This window comes from Mastigoproctus giganteus, chromosome 14, assembly GCF_048544385.1.
Source record: "Mastigoproctus giganteus isolate SK-2022 chromosome 14, ASM4854438v1, whole genome shotgun sequence".
Classification (NCBI taxonomy): Eukaryota; Metazoa; Arthropoda; class Arachnida; order Uropygi; family Thelyphonidae; genus Mastigoproctus; species Mastigoproctus giganteus.
Window position 1 is genome coordinate 5,093,844 of NC_143588.1, and position 25,752 is coordinate 5,119,595.

The 25,752-nt window shown below is 37.5% G+C and overlaps 1 protein-coding gene across 1 annotated transcript in view; it reads left to right on the plus strand.

Moving 5' to 3' along the window:
• Tbc1d15-17 (TBC1 domain family member 15/17) overlaps positions 1 to 25,752 on the plus strand; it is a 331,818-nt gene that overhangs the window by 219,804 nt on the left and 86,262 nt on the right. The window contains exon 10 of the mRNA XM_090389001.1: positions 194 to 310. Within this exon, the coding sequence (XP_090245127.1) occupies positions 194 to 310 (117 nt within the window). The remainder of the gene's footprint in view (positions 1 to 193; positions 311 to 25,752) is intronic.

Genomic DNA, 25,752 nt, shown 5'->3' on the forward strand with positions numbered 1-25,752 from the left:
ATTTTAAACAAGTGTTATCATACCTAGTTGTACTTTTTTTCTGAAAGGTTTTGTTGTGTTTTAGTTATTCTGTTTTATCTAAAACTGCTCTTTAAAAAAACAATTGAATTATGCATGCATTGAAGGGGATGCATCATTTGCCATATTAAAAAAATTATTATGCCATTCTGAATTGTGTAAATTCTTTTTTTAGAAAAAGATGTAAGTCGAACTGACAGAACCCATCCATTTTATGAAGGTGATAATAATCCTAATATCCAGATGATGTATGATGTTTTGATGACATACTGTATGTATAACTTTGATTTAGGTAAGAACATTTGAGTATTTGTTTTCCTTGAGCACTATGAGATATCAGATTTTATTCCTCGCAACCCAACACATAAATTAATGTTTGCTTGATATGTTCAGCAATGTATTTTTTGGTACAGCCTAGTTATAATTAAATAAGAAATACCTTGCTATATAAGAATATATTTGATAGAATTTGTTGGCAATACATAATTTATTAATAAACAAATTAAATACATTTTTATTGAGCAGAGTATTTCTAACTTAATGTATTATTTATGAGAAACTAATTATATTCACAATTGTAATAAATATTTCTTGAAATAAAATCATAATACCTGGGTATATATTTTGTGGTTCAAGTATTGCACCTATAGATTGTACTTAGAAACAAATTAGTTAATGCATGCATTACCTAATTGATTTCTGTAATGTACATTACAATTACATATACAGGTAGCCCTCTTATAACATAGTAGTTAGGTTCCTATAAAATCTCGTCTAGTGCAAAACCATGTTATACAGGACTAAGAACCAGTATGAAAAAGGGGGTTACATTCCAAAAGCTAACAAAAATACACCATTTTTTTATAACTATCGGAAACTTAATTTTTATTAAAATTAGTAATTTGTAACAAACATTTTACAAACTGTGATATGTATATGCCAGATAATGTTCTTTCATTTAATTTTCTTCCTCTTCATCGCTGTTAAGCACAATCAAATGTTTTCTCTGTTGCAGAATATCTTCACCTTCTGAATATTCTTCTGCAGCATCTAGATTCTGTGTATCTTCTGCTCTCTTTAAAAAATTGGTAATCTGGGATTTTTTGGTTTTGCTTGATAGATATTTGTATTTTTCATATTATGCTAAGCATTTTTGAAGCTTCCTTTTGATGAACTCTGTGCTCCTTTCAGTTGAAGGATCTGCATTCAAAAAATGAGATTCTAATTGTTCAGCTAAGTTTATGCCTTCCCTTATGCTTTTAGTGTAAAATTTGGAACACCAGAATTTTCATCTGCGCTATTATCCTCTGAATTGATTTGGTTTACGTCCTGTGCCATCTCCACCAAATCTGCTTCGGCAGCTTCTTTTTCTACTAGTAATTCTTGAATGTCTTCAGTAGTCACCATCAAAACTTGTCCTCCTACTGACTTAGCAAGTTCTATCACATCAATTCCATTTTCTGCTGGTTTGACCGTATTTCCTGAATGAACAGACTCTGGCCATCCATTTTTCCAACACACATTTAACGTTGACGGTTTTGCTTCTTTGAGCGATAAAGCTATGATTCCAATACAGTCCACAATTGAAAATGGTTCCATGTCTGCATCACTTGAATAGATTCAGAATCAAATTTTTCCAAAATCTATTGTAAAAATTTTCAAAAATGTTATGAGTTTTAAAGGTAGATATAATACCATCATCTTATGACTGAATTGAAGTACTAGGTGGTAGGAACATTACTTTGACTTTTGGATGACTTACATCTTTTGGATTGCCTGGTGTGTTATCCAATAGTACTAAAATTTTGAAATATAGATTTTTCCACGAGTTCAGTAGCAGAACCTACCAAGGGGATTTCCCAATTTTTTTTTTTTTTTTTTTTTTTGCATAACGACTATTGAGTTAACAGAGGGGGTAAAAAAACCAAATGAGTGGAAATATTGAAAATGACATAAAACATAATAGCAGGGCTTTTCCCACACAAAAACTCAAAAATATCATGTTATGCAAGGTTTGCCACAATTCTCTAACCATGTTAGAGCAAAACTGTGTTATAAGTACCATGGTTGTGCGAGGATTACTGCAGTTTCTCAATCGTGTTAGAGTAAAACTGTGTTGTAGAAGTACTGTTATACGGGGGTTGCCTGTATGTTTAAGGAACCCAATGACCACAATGAATATCTCTTTTCTCATCTACACAGTTTAGTGACTAATATCTGCTACATTGGTCGCAGAAAGGAGTCAATGTGAACGGAGAGTACCTAAACCATTTACGATTTGCAGATGACATTGTGGTCATAAGCCACGATCCCAAAGAATTAGAGGAAAATCTTAATCAGTTATGCACAGTTAGTAAGGATTTTGGACTAAAGATGAATATGGCTAAAACAAAAGTAATGATGAACAAGTATGCCACGGAAAGGGAAATAATGATTGAAGGAGCAGTAATTGAAAAGGTGGAGTCATATACTTATCTGGGACAAGTTATTAGCTGTGTAATAATGATAAATGGCTGGAAGTCAAGAGAAGAATAAATTTTGGATGGATAGCATTCAGGAAATATAGTCACATACTGAAGAGCAATATCCCAGTTTGTCTGAAACGTAAAATAATGAATCAATGTATACTCCCCACCATGACTTATGGAAGTGAAACTTGGGCACTCACCAAAAGAATGGAAGAGAAGCTAAGAACTACACAGCGAAGAATGGAACGAATTATATTGGGAATCAGACTGCTAGATAAGAAGAGAAACACATGGATTAGGCAGCAAACTCAAGTAAAGGACATTCTTATCAAAACTAAAGAACTAAAATGGTCTTGGGCAGGACACATAGCTCGAAGACATGATGACAGATGGACTAAGAAAATAACAGAATGGTACCCAAGAGGAGCTAGAAGAAAACCTGGAAGACAAAGGCGGAGATGGATAGATGAAATTCATGAGTTTTTGAGTAGTAAATGGATGGCCAGTGCTCAAAACAGAAGGAACTGGAAAGTTGCTGGAGAGGCCTTCATCCTGCAGTGGATTGAAAATGGCTGATGATGATGATGATGATCCGCTACATTGTAAGTCTGTTATTTATTGTGTCCTGGGATGTTGTGCTTCATATGTTTATTCTGTATTCTCACCACATATATTCTTCATAATTTAAGTTTACTGTCTCAGAATTTTGACATGTGGGGTTGTCATGGTGATACACAAACTATAAATATACTTGAGTGGCTACAAATACTCTTTTGGTTTCATACCTCCACAGTTCTGATAGTTTCCCCTGACTTCATACCACTTTGGATTCAGTAACGACTAGTAGATTAACAGTAGCTACCGGCAGAGGTAAAAGTGATTCTTGCACTACTTCTATTGAAATGCAATTGAGCAGCAGCCTGGAAAGCAAGGCAATGGGGATTTCCAGGACTGCTGGAAGTCATAGTGGAACAAGTATATACATGGGCTGTGTTGGGGTAACTAAGAGTAGAAACAGGTGCATGTATACTTGAATGTACACCAATGCTAGGTGTATAGTTAATAAATTCTATGAGCTTGAAGTGCTAGTCAAGACATCAAAGGCAGATATTGTTGGGATATCAGAGATGTGGTGTGTCACACAGACATAAGCAGTGCAGAACTGGAATTTGGAGAGTACAATGTTTACAGAAAGGATAGACAGGACAGAAAGGGAGGAGGGGTTATGCTGTTAATTAGGAAACACATAAAATCTAAGGAAGTGCATCCAATTGATGTTGGTGGACAATGCAATGTTGAGTCTGTTTGGTGTGACATAAGCACTGGGATAGGAAAAATAAGAGTAGGTATATGTGTGTGTGTGTGTTATAGGCCAAATAAATCTGATAAGTATAATGAGCAATTGTGCAGAGAAATAGTGGGCCAGTAAATCAGAGTGTCTTATAATGTGGGATTTTAACTTCCTAGAGATTGACTGGAATTTGTGGGTTGTTCACTCACACACTAGCAAGGCTTTTGTTGATTTATTGGATGATTGTTTTCTATAGCAGCATGTTCGGGAGGCAACTAGAGGGAGTAATACTCTTGATCTGATTATCAGCAGTGATTCTTCATGCATCAAGAATCTGCAGATAAACGAACCACTAGGTGGCAGTGATCACAGTGTGCCGAAGTGGGATTTACTCAAAGAGGTAACTACCATCAAGGGTAAAGGGAAGGTTTTTGCTTTCGTAAAGGTGACTACGGTGGTCTGAGACAGTATTTAAATTCTATACGGTGGGACCAACTGATGATGTTACCAACTGCAAATTCAAAATGGGAAGCATTCAAAGAATTAATCTTGGAAGCTACTAGGCTTTTCATACCAACAAAGAAATATTGTTCCAGATTTAGGCCTAAATGGATGTCAGATGAACTAATTAGAAATGTGACAGAGAAGAAAAATGCATGGGATACATATAAATTAACATGTGACTCAGAAGCCTATGATAGATATAAGCTGGTCTGTAACCAACTTACAAAGGAGGTTAGGGAGGGTTTTTTTTTTTTTTTTTTATGTGAACCCCAAACACGAGAGGCTTTATTTTAAGAAGGATGTAGTACAGAGTACAGAAAAGGGCAACAAGATTAGTGAACAGAACAAAGGGTTGCTCTTACGAAGAAAGGCTTTGTAAATTAAGTTTTGCAAATTACAGTATGTGGAGACTAGGCACCTGCGAGTTGATCTGATTGAGGTGTATAAAGTGTTGAATGGTTTGAGCATGCTCAGTGTTAATGGGATTTTTCCTCTTGCTCAGAATAAGCACCTGAGAGGGAATAAATTCATATTGAGGAAAGATGGTTGTAGGATAGATGTGCGGAAGTTTGCCTAGGGTGGTCGATTGCTAGAACAAACTTCCATCTGTCGTTGTAGAAGTTGATAGCTTAAATAGATTCAAGGCAGAACTTAACAAACATTTGGAGTAAGGGGATGGTTGAAATAAGGGTTTTTTGGCTGATGCTATATAAGCTTGCTTTCTTGCATCATGTGCCCTTGCTAATGCTAAATGCTAAAAAAATGTTGTGATTCATATGTTTATTCTGTATTCTCACCATATATAATTCTTCGTAATTTAATTTTACTGTCTCAGAATTTTGACGCATGAGCTTGTCATGGTAATACCGAAACTATAAATATACTTAAGTGGCTACAAATATTCTTTTGGTTTCATACCTCCACAGTTCTGATAGTTTCCCCTGACTTTATACCACTTTGGATTCAGTAAGCTATATTTGATTTCCATTTACCTTTTGATTTTAATTTTTTTTCTGCTTTCTGCCTCTGTTGGGACAGCCATGAAATATATATATGTCTCTCCCATGCTTATCTCTAATGTTAGGCCTAACTCCTGTCACTATTAAATTAAAAAATTGCTTTGCTGATACTACCATGTGCTTATGTATATTTCATTTCATACCCTTGGCGAAGACATTGAAATCATATGTTTTACAGCATTAAATACTTCCTTTTATTCTTCCGATATCTTTCAGTGTTTTCTGTGCTCCAATTCACTTTTATTAGTTCATTACCTATTGTGGTCCTCTCTGTTCAGGGAATGACCACCGCATATCCCTGGAGCAATATGGCCTTAGTTGCTAATGCTCCTAAAAACCAAATAACAAACAACAAGCAAGGTCCTCTCTGTCAGTGCGTGCGTGCGTGCGTGCGTGCGTGTGTGTGTGTCTTGAATAGAATAACAAGAAGGTAGAAAAATAGGGAAGAAGGCTAGTGCAGTCGAAGGCAGCAAATGCTAAACCTACATAGAGCATGGACAATAAAGTGTGGAGGGAAAATTAGGAGGAGATAGAGAGTGATAGAAGGTAACAAAAATATATGTATAATAAAAGATAAATATGCTCTCATTAATATATTCATTATTAAATAATTACAATATTGATAAAATAATTGATAAAAAACTTATGAAACAACTTAAAAAACTGGCCTCTCGTCAGGTGTCAACGGTATTGCAAGCAAAATGCAACATGTCTTCATTTCTGATGTAAATCACAAAATTTTACTCTTAAAAATTTTTAGATTCTGGTTTAAAATTTATTTCTAGGTGCCACTATTGTTTAGTTTTATATTGATATTTCACTTTTTCTGCAAGCTGCTGCTTGCAACCTTGCTTATATCAAGTCGCTTGCTCTCTTTTAAGGCTACTTGCATTTTACTGTTTTCAGATCTCTTTACCTTTGCTTGGATAAGACTAATAAGTTATTTTTCTATAAATTTGTTTTCAGTTCTAGTTTTTAATTTCTAGTCTTCATTGTGTCAACTATAAAGTTCACAAGCTATTTTCAAATAAACCCCTTTTAATGCTTGTAAGAAAACTTATTTTATTTTCATCTTTTTTTTTTTTTTTTTTATGAAAACCCCAAACACGAGAGGTATTAGAACCTATAGTACTTAGCAGCGTTCTTGGGTTGGAGGTTGAGAAGACGAAAGAAGATATTTGTTGACGTTGGACTTGAACCTCTGTAGACTGTAATTTTCAGGCAATATGTACGAAGGAAGGTTGTTCCAGAAAACGACAGCTGAATGAATAAATGAGGAAGATGAAAAGTTGGTTCTGTGAGTTCGAAGTTGGACAGTAAATGGATGTTGGCAGCACGTGTTCGGACTGTTTTGAAAGAGAGAGCGGGAATAATAGAAGCTAATTCAGAAGAACAGTGCACATGGAAATATCTGTAGAAGAGGCAAGCAGCAGAAACAGTACGTCTATGAAACAGCAAATGCAGACACTCTGATAGAGATGAGTCATTAATTAACCTAACTGCCCTCTTCTGAACAGAATCAAGAAGCCTGAGAGAGGTTTTGGAGGCACCACCCCAGATGTGGGAACAATATTCCATGGTAGGGCAGATTTGCAATTTGTAAAAAGTGAACAGCTGTTTAGAAGAAAGGTAACACCAAGAGCGAAAGAGAAAACCAAGTTTTTTTGATGCAGAGGAAGCAATATTTGTAATGTGTTTGTGCCAAGAGAGATTAGAAGACAGCGTAATCCCCCAAAAGAGATATATCATTTTGCCTAGAAATCGGAGTGTCACTAAAGATAAGCATAGGAGTGAAGAATCCTTTTTGTGAGCTATAAGACAAGACTGAGTTTTAGAAGGGTTGAAATCAACTAAGTTGTCTTTGCCCCACAGGAGAATTACCTGAAGATCGCCGTTTACGGAATTGGTAGCAGATTTTCGAGAAATTGAAGCTGTTTGAGCAGGACAAGGTTTCTCAAAACGGCTATCATCGGCAAAAGTATGGATATGATTTCCAGTCAATAGAAGAAGGTCTTTAATATACAAGAGGAAAAGAGTGGGGGGGAAAGAACTGAACCTTGGGGGAAACCGGCATTACTGGAGAAGTTAGGAGACAGAGAGCCATCTACCATCACCCTCAGTGAGCGATCAGAGAGAAAACTGGATAACCAATTACAAAAAACAGTTGGTAAACCATAAGATGGCAGCTTGTTTAGAAAACCTTTATGCCAAACATGATTGAAAGCCTTTGAGATGTCAAGAGCAACTGCTTGTGTTACAATGAACCTTTCCATTGAATTATTGGGTGCCTCTGTAGCCATGTGGGCAGGAGTGCGTAGCACACACTTCTTGATTAGACCGAGATTCGAGCCCGTGACCACCAAATATGGACGATGCGGAAAGGTTAGGGAATGACCACCGCATATCCCCGGTGCAATGTGGCCTTAGTTGCTAATGCTCCTAAAAAAAAAACCCATTGAATTAATCCATAAATGGGTAACATTAGCCAGAATATCACCAGTGGATCAACACTGATAGAATCCATACTGGCGATCGTTGATCATACAAAAGGTTTCTAGGTAGTTTAAGAGTTGGCAGTTAATTGATTTCTCCATTACTTTAGAAAGAGTAGAAGTAATTGCAATGGGACAATTATTGGATCGGAGGGATTTGTCACCCTTTTTAGGAACTGGCTGGATATGAGCAAACTTCCAAGCAGAAGGAAAAACACCTTTGGAATAAGAAAGTGAAAAAAGACGGCAAAATACAGGAATAAGTTCAGGAGCACAGGTTTTGAGAACAAGTGGAGAAATACCATCAGGACCTGGAGCTTTCTTAGCATCAAGATTTGTCAAAATCCTTGTGACATCCTTTTGACGGAAGACCACAGGAGGCATTGACTGGAATGTGTTGGGAATTATGGAAGGTGTTTACCGAGATCATTAATACATGAGTTGGAAGGAAAATGGGATGCTAGCAGGTCAGCTTTATCCTTGGCTGAAGTGACAACAGAACCATCTGGTTTGGACAGAGGTGGGAGCAGAGATGGGCAAACTTTGCGGCCAATAGCTTTGGCAAGAGACCAGAATGCTCGGCTACCATTAGGGCATGAAGCAAGTTTTCTACTCTTAGCCTATATAAAATCTAGTTTGGTCTGATTAATAACTGCTTTACAATTGTTGCGAGCTCTGGTGTAGGCAGAAAATGAAACTGAACATTTAGAAACAAGCCAATTACGATATGCAATGTTCTTCTCTTGAACAGCCTTAGCACATTTATTGGAAAACCAAGGTTTAGATAAATGACGAGATTTTAACGTTGAGTGTGGGATAAAGGATTCCATTCCTACAAGAATAATTTCACCGACATGATCTGAGCAAACATTGACATCAGAAGTTTTGAAACAGTACTCCGACCAAGGAAAGAAGAAAAGAAATATCGCAGGTCATCGATTTTGCATTCTTGTAATGCCAAACAATGAGGTTGGGAATAGGCACGAGATAAAGGCTCCATTGGAGAAGAGACAATCACAAAGTTGTGATCTAAAGGACCACTCACTTCAACGGTTTACTTAGATGGGCTGTTTGTGAGAAAAAGATCAAGCATATTGGCTGTATGGTTAGGATTTTCTGGTATTCTTGTAAGTAAATGAACAATCTGTGCAAGATCATTAACAATTGCAAAATCTCAGTATCTCGACCAGCTGTGTCGGTGTGACTAGAAAAACGGAAGCCAGCTGGAGTTGTGAACATTAAAATTACCAAGGAAAATTACCTCACTGTTAGGAAAGTTGGACTGTAGAAAGTGACTTTGCAAAGAGAGGAAGTAAAAGAGCTCCATGTGATTAGTGGAGTTGGGAGAACGGAAGAGACAACAGATGAATTTAACACAATGAGGTAGAGAAATTTTAAGCCAGAGGAGATTCCAAATTAGAGAAATTTTAAGCCAGAGAAGATCGAAAAGAGGAGATTCCAAATTACCATGTCTCTGACAGGGAATATCAGAATGGAAATATGGATGAGTACCACTTTTAGGTAAAAGGAATCATACAGCAAATAGTTTGGGCAACTGAGATGAGCAGTAGTTGAATCAAGTGATAACTGAGATTCTGTCAGAGACAGTACATGGGGTTTGGCCGACTGCAAGTGGAAATGGACATCATTGAGATTAGAATTGAGACCACGTATATTTGTGAAATGAACTAGGAAGTGTTTGGGAGGTTTAGATCTTTTCGCAGATAAGCTTACTCTATTAATTTGACAATTCATGGTGTATTCAATAGTAAGAAAAAGTGGGGGGGGACAAGCTGTATGAAGTAATGAAATTTTTGGATATAACGTACACATGTTCAGGATATACCCAGATCTTTGACATAACGTGGCCTCGACAATGGCCCCCGCATACACACAACTCGGACTCCCTCCAGTCACTATCTGGCAGAGTAGTGGTAGCAAGATTGTACACTAGCTGATCCGGAAGCCTCCTAAAGAGTTACCAATAGGTTCAGTCCAGTGTACTAACTAGCGGCTGGCCTACGAACACCGTTTTAGAGCTGTACCCTCGAAATGTACGGAATATTGTGGATCTCGCTATGATGTCCATTATAACCTCAAAAGTCATCAGTCATACTGCATGATGGAAGAGATGGGGGAAAGGTTCCACCACTTCAAGCCTCCAATAAGCAAAGTGGTGGTATTGCAACGGCTGATGAGAGTCATCTACCACCTAGTATTTCCTGGTAACACAGAGGGGCGGCATTTCTCCATGTGGTGTGGATGCCACACCTTGACCCTTGCTTACGTTGGTTCACACTTGGGTGGTCACCCACAGTGTGCATGTGCATGGGAGTTACACCCAGGATTACTAACAGTCCCACCATCTCGAAGGTGAAAGCAGAGGATTTAGCTGTCACAGACCGTCCGGACTTCGCCGGACAGTCTATGTATATGTATGTACATTAATAAAAAATAAATTTGCAACCATTGTCAATCCACTGCAAGATGGAGGTCTCCTCAACAAGTCATGTTGATGGAAATGGATCATAATCTGCCATGCTGGTTCCGCTGCAGATTGGTAGATTGACTATATTTAGTAGTCAAGGGCGTGAAGCCCAGTTAATCCAAAGATCATGTGCTATTGCACTTCTACTCCTCACCACTTTGTTTAGGAAGCTATTTAAGGTAGCATTAGCAACACTAGACAAAGCTTGAGATATACATTGTATTAATAAGAAAACCTCACAATCTACTAACATATATATATATTTACACACACACACACACACACACAAAATAAAAGGGGGGAAAAGCAGCAACTTTTATTTTTGAACTGCAGACATTTCATTTCTGCATCGACCACATTCCCATTCATTCCTTCAATCAACACATAATATCCAGTTCTTGATTTACAATACATAGCACATTCAAAAAGTTTCCAGAATTGCACACTGCTACATAAATGGTTTGAACTATGGCTGTAAGTTTCATGGGCCTTGATGTCGACCTTGTTGTCCATGCATGCCAAGTGGGAACTGGCTCAACCACTTCACTCGTGTGTCACAGCTGATTAATTGTGGAATGCAAATGTCAAGTTCTTCTTTAAACTTGGGAAAGATGCTAGAGATACATTGGAAGCATTACAGAAAGTTTGTAGAGATGATTCTTTGAAGAAAACTGCAGTTATAAGTGGTTTAATCAATTTAAAAATGGACAGGACACACTGGAAGATGATCGTTGTAGTGGACACCCTTCGATGTTGCAAAACAACAGAAAATGAAAGTGAAGGAAATTGTGCAAAATGATAAGCAAATGACTGTTGTTTAGATTGCTCATGATGTTGGACTGTCTGGAAATCAGTGTATACACAATCCAAATGAAAGATTTATGGATGCATTGCATGTGTGCAAAGTTTGTTCCACATTTGCTATTGGACAGTCAAATGGACTTCAGGGAAACCATTGCAGGTGACTTGTTTGAAAAATCTATGCTGGAGCTGAGCTTCCTAAAAAAAAAAAAAAAAAAAAAAGTGGTTGCTAGAAATGAGAGTTGGTTGTTTACATATGACCCTAACACCAAGGTGGAAATCATCCTAAAGGCATGCAAATGTTCACATGGCCGAAGAGTTATGCAACAAAATCCAACGTCAAAGTTGTGCTGATCTGGTTTTTTTTTTTTTTTTTTTTGACATTGGCATAGTGCACAACGAACTTGTGACTAGGGGAAAATCATTACTAATGCTTACTACTTTGATGTTTTGACATGTTTTCTTCTGAATGTGAGGCGAAGATGATCTCATAAATGAAAGGATGGCTGGATCCTGCACTGTAAAAATGTGTGCAGTCACACCTCAATGGCAGTTTAGCAGTTCTTGGCTGCAAAAAAAAAAATCGTTTATGTAGTAGCTTCCCTACTTCCTCAACTGTACACTGTCTGACCTCTGTTCCCTAAACTGAAAATGTGGCTTTAGGGTCATCGTTTTAAAGAATTTTTTCAATTTTTTTAAACAATTTTAAAGAATTTTTTAGGCTTGGGAAGACTGATGGAGCAAGTGTGTGTGTGTGCAGGAGGATAATACTTTGCAGGTGATTAAGTTAGTATACCCAACTGTTTATTCAAACTTTTATAGTAAAATACCAGGAACATTTTGAATTTACCCCATATATGGTAATATGTTAATGTATAGGCTTGGCTGGAAAAATATTCTTCACACCTTGCTGCTTCCCATACCACCAACCCTTTACATCAGCGTTTCCCAACTGGGGTCCACATGGACCCCCAGGGGTCCATAGAAGCTTTGAGGGGGTCCACAAGAAAAAAAAAATTGTATTTCGGGGGTCCATAATATGAGCTAAGGGGTTCATGATAAAATATTATAAATAAAATAATTTGTTAAATAAAAATAATAATAAAATAAACTAATATCATAGAAAAGTCCAGAAATTTGCAGTTAGAAGATACTCGTATTTGCTGGAACCTTCTTTAGTTGACGCAAAAAAAAAATTTCTTTCCATAGAAAATTCTCGAAGAAATAAACATTATTTAAGCACCGACTAATCTAGAAAGAGTTAGTCAGAGGCAGTCATTTCATTCTATAGTGTGTAATCGGCATTGTCATGGTGAAATCTATTGTTTATGTTATTGAACGTTGTTGTTCTAGTGAACTATATTAGCATTAGCATTAGTAGAGGCATATGATGCAAGAAAGAAAGCAAAAAAAAAAAAAAAAAAAAAAAAAACAAACAACCACTACTCACATTTCACTCCTCCGTTCGTTCGAAATACCTGTCCAGCTGAGCCTTAAATTTATTTAGGCTATCAACTTCAACAACAAGCGATGGGAGTCTATTCCACAAACCAACTGCCCGCTGGCTAAAGGCAAATTTCTGCACATCTATCCGACATCCGTCCTTCCTCAATTTGAATTTATGCCCTCTCAGGTGATTATTCTGAGCAAGAGGAAGAATCCCATCAGCATTGAGCATGCTCAAGCCATTCAAAGCCTTATACACCTCTATCAGATCACCTCGCCGATGCCTAGTCTCCAGGCTCTGTAATTTGCAAAACTTAAGCCTTTCTTCGTAAGAGCAACCCTTTGTTCCATTCACTAATCTTGTTGCCCTTCTCTGTACTCGTTCGAGCAGCTCTACATCCTTCTTGAAATGAGGCTTCCAGACCTGTATACAGTACTCAAGATGTGGCCTAACCATTGCCTTATACAAGGGAATAATCACCTCCTTATCCCTGCTAGAAAAATTCCTGTATATCATTGACAAGACACCATGAGCTACTCTTGCAGCTCGTCTGCACTGCTCAGAGAACTTCATATCTGCCTGCACAATTACCCCCATTTATTAGGTAATATTTCCATTAGTACCTACAAGCATTTCCAACATTAAATATTATAGGTTAATAATATTATTATTGTTTTCAGATTACCCATGGCTCATGCAAAGAAAATGAGACAATATTTGACTGAATATCTGTTGTATGGTTTTATTGAATCAACAGAGAATATCACAAAACCAATGTGTCTTATATGTATGACTGTGCTGTCTAATGATAGCATGAAGCCAAGTAAGCTTCGTCACCATTTAGAGACAAGGCACAGTGAAAAGAAAAATAAATCAGTGGAGTATTTCCGAAAAATACGAGACAATTTTCAAGGAAGAAACAAATTGGATCAGATATTTAGTAAACAAACAAGCAATAAAGATAGCGTTTTATTAGCATCATATGAAAGTAGCAAAATCTGAAAGCCACATATCATTGGTGAAACTGTCATCTTGCATTCGATATCATTTGTAATTTCAATAATGTTAAACAAAAATGCACGTGAAATTACCGATAACCTTCCTTTGAGCAATAACACAATATCCAGACGCATTGATGAAATGTGTGAAGATGTAGAAAATCAACTTATTGCTCAATTATGAGTGAAACAGTTTGCAATGAAACTCGATGAATCAACTTTGATAGGCAATGAAGCACTTTTATTGGCATATGTAAGATGTATGGATGAGGAAATGCTTTTTGCAAGATTCCTCAAAACAGATACTAAAGGTGAAACAATATTTAAGGAAGTCCAGTCTTATTTTAGAGAAAAAAATATTCCACTCGAAAATTTAATGGCTTGTGCTACTGATGGCGCTCTTTCCATGGTTGGTAGGTACAGAGGGTTTATCACTCATTTAAAAAATGCATTGCCAAAAGTATTTTGCATACATTGTGTGATTCACCGCCAACATCTGGAGTGGACGTCTTCATGAAGCCCTAACTCTTGTAATAAAAGCTGTCAACCTCATTAAGGCTAATGCTCTTCAAGATCATCTTTCACAAATTTTGTGATGAAAATGAAGGATTTGACCTTCATTTTCATCACAAAATTAGTCATCCGTCTTGTACTGAATACAGAGGTGCGATGGTTGTCTAAAGGCAATTGTCTTCGTCGTCCTTTGGGACAGTATTGTATCATTTCTAAACGTAAAGGAGATTGGAAAACAGTTAGTTGCCATGAAAACAGACATATTTTACCTCTCAGATGTGTTTGAAAAACTGAATTCTCTTAATAAGCTGCAGAAGGACATAATTGTGATTTAATATCTAGCAAAGAAGCCATTAATGCATTCCTAGGAAAACTCAAATTGTACAGTCTTAATATCTCACGCCGTGAGTTTGACCAGACCTTGCTTCAGTTAGCAGTGATTTAAAAGATGATTGTGTTGTGTATGTTGATCATTTAAAAAAAAAAACCTTTCCAAACCTTGCTTCAGTTTGGAAAGGTTTAAAAAAAAAAATTATGAAGACCTGCAAGTTCGGTTCAAGGACCTACTAGAACTGAACATCCCAGATTGGGTGCTGGGATGTTCAGTTCTAGTAGGCAACATTTGAGGTAAATGTTGCTGACGTTGAAATTGATTTACAAGAGGAATTTGTTGAATTGCGGTCTGATGAGACAGTCCGAAGTCTATTCAAAAAAGGAAAGCGTGATGTATGGAAGAGTAGTGATATTGCATGTAAATATCTGCTTTTATGAGAGAAAGCTAAAATGTATGTCATTGTTTTCCCATCATCTTATCTTATGGAATCTGGCTGTAGTCGTGTAATACAGTTGTTAACAGAAAATCTTAATCGACTTGATATAGTAAAAAGAGATGATCTTCGTCTGACTCTCACAAAATTGGAGCCCGATATTAAAATGCTAATATCAAAACATCAGCCACAAGGATCTCATTAGTAGGGCCTATTTAATGGGATCCTATTTAATAGCCTTAGGAATAAATTTATATATGTTGTTTGAAATAGTATTTTTTAAAAATTTTTTTTTTACTAATTCTGTCATTACAAGTAAAAAATATGTTTCAGTTTTAGCAATTAAAATTTTCAAAATTTGTAATTTACATTTTTTATATTATATTGGAATTGTTTAATTATTAGCTTTTACTAACCTACAAATAAATATTTCGTTTAGGAATATAACATATGTGTATATGGAGGTCCACATACGTAAAGTTAGGACTCAGGGGGTCCACAAGCAAAAAAAGGTTGGGAACCCTTGCTTTACATTAATAGAACTGAAGGAATCATTAAATAGATTTTCCAACAGTGCTGCAGGCCCAGATGGTGTTCGATACATGTTGCTAAAGCATTTATTTGAAGAGGTTGATTGATTTTCTACAATCGGATCTTCTTTGTGTGTACACACACACACACACACACATACACACAACCAGGGAAGGATCTTTGCCTTTGAAAAAGGCAAAGATCCTTCCTTCCCTGGTTCAAAATTATAGGCTAATACCTCTCACAAGCTGTGTAAGAAAAATTTACGAAAGGATGGTTCAAAAGAGGCTCTCTTACATCTTGGAGTCACAGAATCTCCTTCCAGATCATTAGTACTGCTTTTGGAAGAACAGATTATTGCTAGATGTGCTTATTAAAGTTGAATGTCATATTTGAAATGCCTTTGTCATGAAACATCTAGTCATGGTCAACTTAGATCTTGATAAGGCATTCAATACTATTTGGCGTCATGGAATTGGAATGGATGTTTACCATCTAGGACTCGGGACAGTTGCCTGAAATAATTCAAAATTTCTTGCAGATGCATTCTTTTCAGGTCTGATATAAAAACATACTCTCAGGCAATAGGAGGCATTAGGACAGGCAATAGGAGGGAATGGTGTGTTTTTTTTTTTTTTTTTTTTTTTGGCTGATGCTGCATAAGTTCATACACTTGCTTTCTTGCATCACATGCCACTAATAAACCTAATAAAACTTACAAATTTTGCTGGAATTCCAGTAAAAGTTTCTCCACATGCAACCCTAAACACATCTAACGGTGTTATGTCTTGCTGGGATCTATTGAATGTCTCGGAAGAGGAGATAACTCAAGAGCTTCAGGAGCAAAATCTAATTGCAGTGAAAAGAATCATGATTAAAAGGGACAGTACACTCACACCTATAAGTAATATTATTCCCGCCTTTAACACCCCAAAGCTACCTTTGTTGATAAAAGCAGGTTATCTTCTTTGCTGCATTCAACCCTATGTTCCTAATCTCTTGAGATGTTATAAAGTAAGCTTTCAAGAAGCAAGGAAAGTAATTGTTCTCAGTATGACTAGACGTACATATGCCAGTATTGTGCAAAAATATCAATCTGTGGTCAGCCAAACTGATGTTAGAGTCCCTTCAAACACTTAAATCTCTGACTGCGCTCAGACTGTTCTCCCTCAGCAACAGTCCAATGTCTCTAAGCAGTTGAATCAGGCAAGCAATACTGCTCTTACAGTTCCAGTGACATCTCCTACTCCAGTGATTTCTACTACATCAAATGATCGAATCTTAAAAATAATATTTAAGACACATCTATGGATACAATAATTGACTCATCGAGGGAGTAATACCTGATCCTAGAAATATGTGTGGAAGAAGATATGGACACTGGTCAACCCATCTTCTCAAAAAAAGACAAACTGAAGCCATAAGCCAGTCACATAAAAAAAAAAAAAAAAAAAAGTCAGATACAGCTTCTTTTAATAAACACTAGTAATGCCTAATTTTAGAATGGAATTATAGAGAAATTCATAGCAACATTAACGATATTCAAGATCTAATTAACTACTACTCTCCAGTTGGTTTTTGTCTACAGGACACCTATCTAATTTCTACCACCTTAAAGAAGTACAGCTAGGTTGCGATTAATGCGAGTTTGAATAATGCGATATTCGATTTAGTGCGAATTGTATAAGGATGCCAGGTTACGCTTAATGTGAACCAAAATTCAGTTTAGCGTAGTTAGCCCTGTATTAAACGCTGCTACACTTGTTTATGTTCGCGTGTGCACTGCCTGTCATAATATACGTTAGTTTTCATGATTTATTTTAATTAAGAAGTGCCCTTAACAAAATGGACAAAAGGAAGGTTCCTTCAGATGAAAACACTATGAGCACAAAAAAGAAGAGGCTCGTTATTAGATTAGAGCAAAAAATTGATGTGATTGAATGACATGAGCATGGTCATAGAAACTCAAATAGGACGAGATGTCAGCATGCCTGAATCCACAATACGGAATATTATAAAACACACGGGAAATAAAAGAAAAATGTAAAGTTGCATCAGCTTTTTGTGGTTTTCTACGAACATCTACAAGGAATAGAAGTATTACTATGATAGAAATGGAGTGTCTTACTGTATGGATTGAGGATTGCAATCAAAAACGCCACCTCCGTAGCTAGGTGGGCAGGAAGCAGCAGTGTGTAGCACACGCTTCTTGATTAGACTGGGGTTCAAGCCCATGACCACCAAATACAGAGGATGCGGAAAGGTCAGGGAATGACCACCGCATATCCCCGGAGCAATATGGCCTTAGTTGCTAATGCTCCTAAAAACAAATAACAATAACAACAACAGCTCAAGGCCAGAGACATCACCTGATAATGAACTGAACCAACCCAAAAGGCTTCATAGGGAAGCACAATGCCTTGACATGCCAAACGTTTTGGCAATTCACTCCCTATCCACCCAGCCTGTGGGAAAGTTATCACCATTTCTAATCCAAAGATATTTGGAATCCATCGCCGGATTACCAGACATGGTGAAATGTTTGCAATTTGGAGATCTCCTGATTGAAACAGCTTTCTCTAAACATTCTGAATGGCTGCTAAAAACAAAAGCGTTTGGCAGGCTGCCAGTATCTGTCACTCCCCACAACACCATAAATTCATCTAAAGGTGTTATCACAGAGTGGGACCTATTTACAGTCTCTTGAGTAAGAAATAGTTTAAGAACTTAGCAGTCAAAAAGTGATCAGTGCCAAAAGAATAATGATAAAAAAAGATGGAAATCTCGTTTCTACTAGATCCATCATCCTAACATTTAACACTCCAGAATTGCCATCCACAGTAAAAGCTGGCTATTTAAATTGCCGAATTCGCCCTTACATCCCAACCCGATTCGATGTTTTAAATGCCAGAAATATGGGCACTCTCAACAGGCGTGCAGAGTGGATGCCATCTGTCCAATTTGTGGATCAAAGGACCATACACAAACAGATTGTTCAGTCTCAACTCCCATTTGCCCCAACTGCAGAGGAAGCCACCCTGCTTTTTCCAAATCATGCGAAATGTGGGAAACTGGAAAAAAAATCCAAAAATACAAAATTGAACATAAAGTCACATATCCTGAGGCACGCAGACAAATTATGTCAACCGTGCATAGTCAATCGTATGCGTCTCACACCTGGAGCTATTCATCAACTGCAGTTCGAACAGATGCGTCAATTCCACCCACCGCTTCTCTTGTTAACTGGGTTAAAGCTACCCTATCAACATCTGGAAAAGACACTCCTAAAACTAAAACCAGTGAAGCCACTAACACTCCAATCAGTATTCCAACTGATACTCCAATGGTCTCAAGTGACATACAAAATTTGAAAACTGGTAAAGATTCTAAGAAAAGTGAAGCACCCACTAACAGTATCGAAGTGGATGAACACCAAGGTTATGAGGAACCCGTCTTGCAACTTCATGCCAATGACACAATGGATACTGGACGCCCCATGTTTCCAAAAAAAAGAGCCAAAAGAGCCTGTCTTCTACAAGAAATGCCCCATAGAAAATAAACAATAAACAGTCAGATGAATCTACCTTAACTAAACCCAAATAAATGCAAAACATCATACAATGGAACTGCAGAGGACTAAGAAGCCATTCAGATGACTTGTAGGATTTACTCACCCAATTTAATTCCATAGGCATATGCCTACAGGAATCATGCCTGTCACTGCAAATCTTGTCAAAATTTTCAAATTATATCATGTACAGACAAAATAGAAAATCAGAATCTCCTACACATGGAGGAGTAATTAAAATATTCCTTCGAAGCTAATCCAGTTACGAACCTCCCTAAAAGCTGTGGAAGCTCATATTGAAGTTCGTAATTCAGTTACCCTTGTTTCTATTTACATTCCACTCTTGATCTCCCACATACCTCCATCTACCTACAGGATCCACTTCTGGAATTGACTTTTCAATTTGCTCACAGTCAATTTTTCCAATCACGACATGGTCAATGTTAACCGATTCCTTTAATAGCGATTATTTGCACATTACAAACAGGGGTAACTGTAAATCCAGACCAACGATCCACTTGAAGTTTAGAAAGGCGAACTGGGATGGCTATTCTGCCCAAATATATCTAGACAGACTTTATGTTCAAAAACAACCCATTAATGATGTAATTGCATACATACATAACCAATCAGATTCTGACAGCATCCGATGGATCTATTCCAAAATCCAAGGCATATCGCATTCACCAGAATCACTGGTGGAACACAGACTGCCTTCATGCCAAAAAGGAGAAAAACCGTGCGTGGAATAATTTCCGAAAGTATCCTGCCTCAACTAACTTAATCACTTATAAGAGGCTTAAAGCTAAAGCAAGGCAAATTAGACGGATAGCAAAATGTGAGTCGTGGATTGCCTTTGCCTCAACCATCACCAAAGACACTGACACCCGGGTCATCTGGAGAAAGATAAAAAAAAAAATTTGCTCGGCTGCCCTCTCCAATACTTAATTGAACAGGAAAGACGTGTCTACTGCTGAAGAAGTTTCTAATGCACTAGCAGAATTGTTTGCCACAATCTCTGCTTCTACTTCCTATGCATCCACCTTACAAAACATCAAAGTAGCTGCAGAACGGCATAAAATCAATTTCTTCACGCGCTGCTCTTTCCCGTATAACCAACCTTTTACATTAACAGAACTCAAAGAATCTTTAAATAGCTCATCCAATAGTGCCACAGGTCCAGATGGTATTCATTACATTATGCTGAAGCATTTACCTGAAAAGGACTTACTTACTTTGTTGATCTTCTACAATCGAATTTTCTATGAAAATGCTTATTTTTCTTCTTGGTGCCATTCTTTTATTTTTGCCATACCAAAACCAGGAAAAGATCCTACCCTGGTTCAAAATTATAGGCCAATATCTCTCATGAGCTGCTTGGGTAAAATTTTCGAAAGGATGGTTTATATTAGGCTCACCTACATCTTGGAGTCACAGATTCTTCTTCCAGATCATCAATATGGCTTTCAAAAAATTAGATCAACCTTAGATGTGCTCATCAAAGCCGAATCTCATATCTGCAATGCCTTTGTCAGGAAATATCATCTAGTTATGTCTTTTCAAGTACAACTTAGATCTTGAAAAGGCATTTGACACTACCTGGCATCATGGTATTCTTATGGATCTTTATCATCTTGGATTTAGAGCCATTAGCCTTAAATAATTGAAAATTTCCTGCAATTGTGCATGTTTCAGGTCTGGTATAAAAGCATACTCTCTGATTCTCACATTCAGGAAGGAGTCCCACAGTGTCGAAACTTATATGTATGCAGATGATCTTACCATCTCCTGTCAGTCTCAAAGTATCAATACCATTGAATGCCAACTCCAACTTACCATAACCAAAATTTAATTGTGGACTTTAAGGAATGGTTATAGACCATCAGAAAAGAAATGCACTGCCACCCACTTTTGCATGCATTGGGCTCTCAATCCTTATCCTGAATTACATATCAACAATATTCCAATCCCACTTGCTACTAACTTCAGATTTCTTGGTCTGATTTTAGACAGCAAGCTTAATTTCCAAGGTCACATCAGTCAATTAAGAAATGTTTGTGTAAAGCATATAAACATACTTTGGTCTGTCTCCTCCATGTCTTGGGAAGCTGATCGATATACTTTAATTCACCTTTACAGAACTTTAATCTGTTCACACTTAAATTATGGTTGTCTAGTGTATGACTCTGCTAGAAGCACTACTTTACAACGTCTAAATATCATTCGGCACAGTGCTCTGAGGACTGCATTGGGTGCTTTCGGGACTTCTCCAATCCAAAGTCTTTATATCGCTCATGATCCTCCTTTACATCTTTGTAGGAAAACATTGTTACTCCAATACGCTGCTAAAATCTAGAGTATACCATCCCACCCCAGTTGGGAGTATCTTTATAATACTCGGTAGGATTTTTTCTATGAGAGCAAACCAAATGAAAATAGACCTGCTTCACTCAGAATTAAAGAGCTTGTTCAGAATTGGAATATTGATTTAAGTGAAATCTTTCAGGACACAACTGCTCCTATTCCACTTTTAACATATCTTTCTGCATCTTACAATGTACATTTTCTTCAGTGGAAGAAAAATGCCAATACCACCTTGCAATATCAGGCAAATTTCACTCATCTCACGCTACTCTGAATTCCCATGCCTGTAAAATCTATACTGACGAATCATAAAAAAAATTGAGATTGGTAGGTGCTGCTGCAGTTTTTCCTTCATTTACTGCTACAGACTCATTACCATTAGCCTTCAGCATCTTCACTGCTAAATTATATGCTATTAAGTTAGCACTTGGTAAAATTATTGAGCTATCCATCTCACCTGCCATAATTTACATAGACACCCTCAGTGCTATGTCTGCCATAAGGAAGAATTTCTCATCTTCCCAGCTAGTCTTGAAATACATTCATTCCCGGTTAATCTCCTGCAGCGTGTCCAATCAGGACATGGAATATTGTTCCCACCTCAGATGTGGGAACAATATTCCATGGCAGGGCAGATTTGCAATTTGTACAGAGTGAACAGCCGTTTGGAAGAAAAGTAACGTTGAGAGCGAAAGACAAAACCAAGTTTTTTAGATGCAGAGGAAGCAATATTTATAATGTGCTTGTGTCGAGAGAGATTAGAAGTTGGGGCAATTCCCAAAAGAGATATATCATTTTGCCTAGAAATCAGAGTGTCACCAAAGGTAAGCATAGGAGCAGAAGAATCCTTTTTGCGAGATATAAGACGAGACTGAGTTTTAGAAGGATTGAAATCAACTAAGTTATCTTTGCCCCAAAGGAGAATTACCTGAAGATTGGCATTTATTGAATTGGTAGCAGATATTCAAAAAGTTGAAGCTGATTGAGCAGAGAGCGAAAGAGAAAAGCAAGGTTTCTCAAAATGGAAAGTGGAATGCAATGTGCTATCATTGGCAAAACTATGGATAGGATTTCCAGTCAATGAAAGAAGGTCATTAATATACAAGAGGAAAAGAGTGGGGGAAAGAACTGAACCTTGGGGGACATCAGCATTAGTGGAGAAGTTAGAAGACGGAGAGCCATCTACCATCACCCTCAGTGAGTAATCAGAGAGGAAACTGGATAACCAATTACAAAAAACAGTTGTCAAAACCATAAGATGGAAGCTTGTTTAGAAGACCTTTATGCCAAACACGATTGAAAGCCTTTCAGATGTCAAGACCAACTGCTTGTGTTTCACCGAACTTTTCCATGGAATTTGTCCATAAATGGGTAACATAAGCCAGAATATCACCAGTGGATTGACACTGACGGAATTCATACTGGCGATCGTTGATCAGACGGAAGTTTCTAGATAGTTTAAGAGTTGGCGGTTAATTGATTTTTCCATTACTTTAGAAAGAGTAGAAGTAATTGAAATGGGACGATAATTGGATGGGAGGGATTTGTCACCCTTTTTAGGAACTGGCTGGATATGAGCAAATTTCCAAGCAGAAGGAAAAACCTTTGGAATAAGAAAGTGAAAAAAGGTAGCAAAGAACAGGAACAGGAGCACAGGTTTTGATAACAATTGGAGAAATACCATCAGGACCTGCAGCTTTCTTAACATCAAGATTTGTCAAAATCCTTCTGATATGCTTTTGATGGAAGACCACAGGAGGCATTGAATGGAGCATGTTGGGAATGCTGGGAGTTGTTTTACCAAGATCATTAATACATGAGTTGGAAGCAAAAAGGGATGCTACCAGGTCAGCTTTATCCTTGGCCGAAGTGACAACAGAACCATCTGGTTTGGGCAGAGGTGGGAGCAGAGATGGGCAAAAGTTGTGGCCAATAGCTTTGGCAAGAGACCAGAATGCTCGGCTACCATTAGGGCATGAAGCAAGTTTTCTACTCTTAGCCTGTATAAAATCTAGTTTGGACTGATTAATAACTGCTTTACAATTGTTGCGAGCTCTGGTGTAGGCAGAAAATGAAACTGAACAATTAGAAACAAGCCAATTACGATATGCAATGTTCTTCTCTTGAACAGCCTTAGCACATTTATTGGAAAACCAAGGTTTAGATAAAGGACAAGATTTTAAAGTAGTGTGTGTGATAAAGGATTCCATTCCTGCAAGAATAATTTCACTGACACAATCTGAGCAAATGTTGACATCAGAAGTTTTGAAACAGTAATCTGACCAAGGAAAAGAAGAAAAGAAATCTCACAGGTCATCCCATTTTGCATTCTTGTAATGCCAAACAATACGAGGTTGGGAATAGCCATGAGATAAAGGTTCCATTGGAGAAGAGACAATCACCAAGTTGTGATGTGAGGTGCCTAAAGGACCTCTCACTTTGACAGTATACTTAGAAGGGTTGTTTGTGAGAAAAAGATTAAGCGTGTTGGCTGTATGGTTAGGATTGTCCGGTATTCTTGTAGGTAAATGAACAAACTGTGCAAGGTCATTAGTAATTGCAAAAGCCTCAGCGTCTCGACCAACTGTGTCGGTGTGACTAGAAAACAGAAGCCAGCTGGAGTTGTGAACATTAAAATCACCAAGGAAAATTACCTCACTGTTAGGAAAGTTGGACTTGAGAAAGTCATGTTGCAAATAGCAAAGAGCTCCAGGTGGTTAGTGGAGTTGGGAGAACGGTAGAGACAACAGATGAATTTGACACAATGAGTAGAGAGATTTTAAGCCAGAGAAGATCGAAAAGAGGAGATTCCAAATTACCAAGTCTCTGACGGAATATCGGAACGGACATATGCACAAGTACCACCTTTGAGGTGAAAGGAATCAACAGCGAATAATTTGGGCAATTGAGATGAGCAGTAGTTGAATCAACCGATAACTGAGATTCTGTCAGAAAAAGTACATGGGGTTTGGCAGACTGCAAGTGGAAATGGACATCGTTGAGATTAGAATTGAGACCACGTATATTTGTGAAATGAATTAGGAATTGTGTTGACATTTGTACTGACGGTGCTCCCGCAATGACAGGAGCACTAAAAGGATTTGCAAACTTAGTAAAATAACATAATTCAAATATTATTACATCACAATGTTTTATACACAGAGAAGTTATAGTAAGAAGGCATAGTGTTTTGTGGAAGGTGCCACCGGTGGTTTCCCATATCTGCACCATGGTACTTTGTGAAGAATTACAGAATCTCTGTGAAAGCCAGAAAAAGTGTGGTGTCTGGTTTGTGACAGAGTAGTGCTATCCTAAGTTCCCTTAGGAGCCCTGGCTGCTTAGCCGCAGGGCTCCTAAGGGAACCCCACGTTGCCTGCCGCCACCACCACCACTAGGAGGTGAGCCAGGCTGCCCATTATACTCTGGCTGGCCTCCTCCATGGTTGCCTGAGCTTCCTGATGGAGACCAATAATGAAGACAGTCAAACCTGATTTAAAACTTGCACTTGATCAAGTGATTAAAAGTGTATTATTAAATATACATTTTCTATTGTAGTGTGTAGTGTGCTGCAAAATTTTAGAAACTTTAAAAGTGTACTGCAGCAACGAAAAGTTTGAGAAACAGTGGACTAGGGTTTATCCTATGAAAAAAGAAATGTCCCCCCCCCCCCCCCCGGATAATTTCTTAAAGACAAATGTGATCATTGATACTAGTTCTGGAATTACTTCCTCAATATTTTTGAATTGTAAAATGTGCTGGGTTTTAAAGTATTTCAGATTCTAAAGTGCTGGTTTTTACAGAGTTTCATAAATAAATCAACTTTTCTGTAGATTCATTCATGAAATATGTGCCTAATTAAGCTTTCTTATCTATTATACAGTTGAATATCAGGGTGGTTTATGCTTGGTTATACTGACCTGATGTAGGACTATTTTAGTACATTTGCAGCTAATATATACTACATGTATTAACCTGTATTTGTTTGCACTCATGATTTTTTTTCCTCAAGCATATTTGGGTAATGTGTGTAAAAAGTTACCCCACTTATAATATTAAAAACCAAAAAGAAATCGTTCAGAATTGTTCAAATTTTTTTTTTTTATGCTACCTCTATTCTCAATCCATTATGAACACAACTGTGAAGAATGGCGCCTCCGTAGCCAGGTGGGCAGGAGCAGCAGTGCGTTGCACACGCTTCTTGATTAGACCGGGGGTTCAAGCCTGTGACTGCCAAATATGGAGGATGCGGAAAGGTCAAGGAATGACCACCACATATCCTCGGAGCAATATGGCCTTAGTTGCTAATTCTTCTAAAAACCAAATAACAACAACAACATAACAACTGTGAAGAATCCATTTTTTTTTATGCTAAAAGCACATATTTTTAATTATTTTGGAAAACAAAATGCCTGCACATCACTATAGACATGCACTTGGGACTTATTTTTTATTCTACCTTATTTGAGAGATTTGAACATTATCT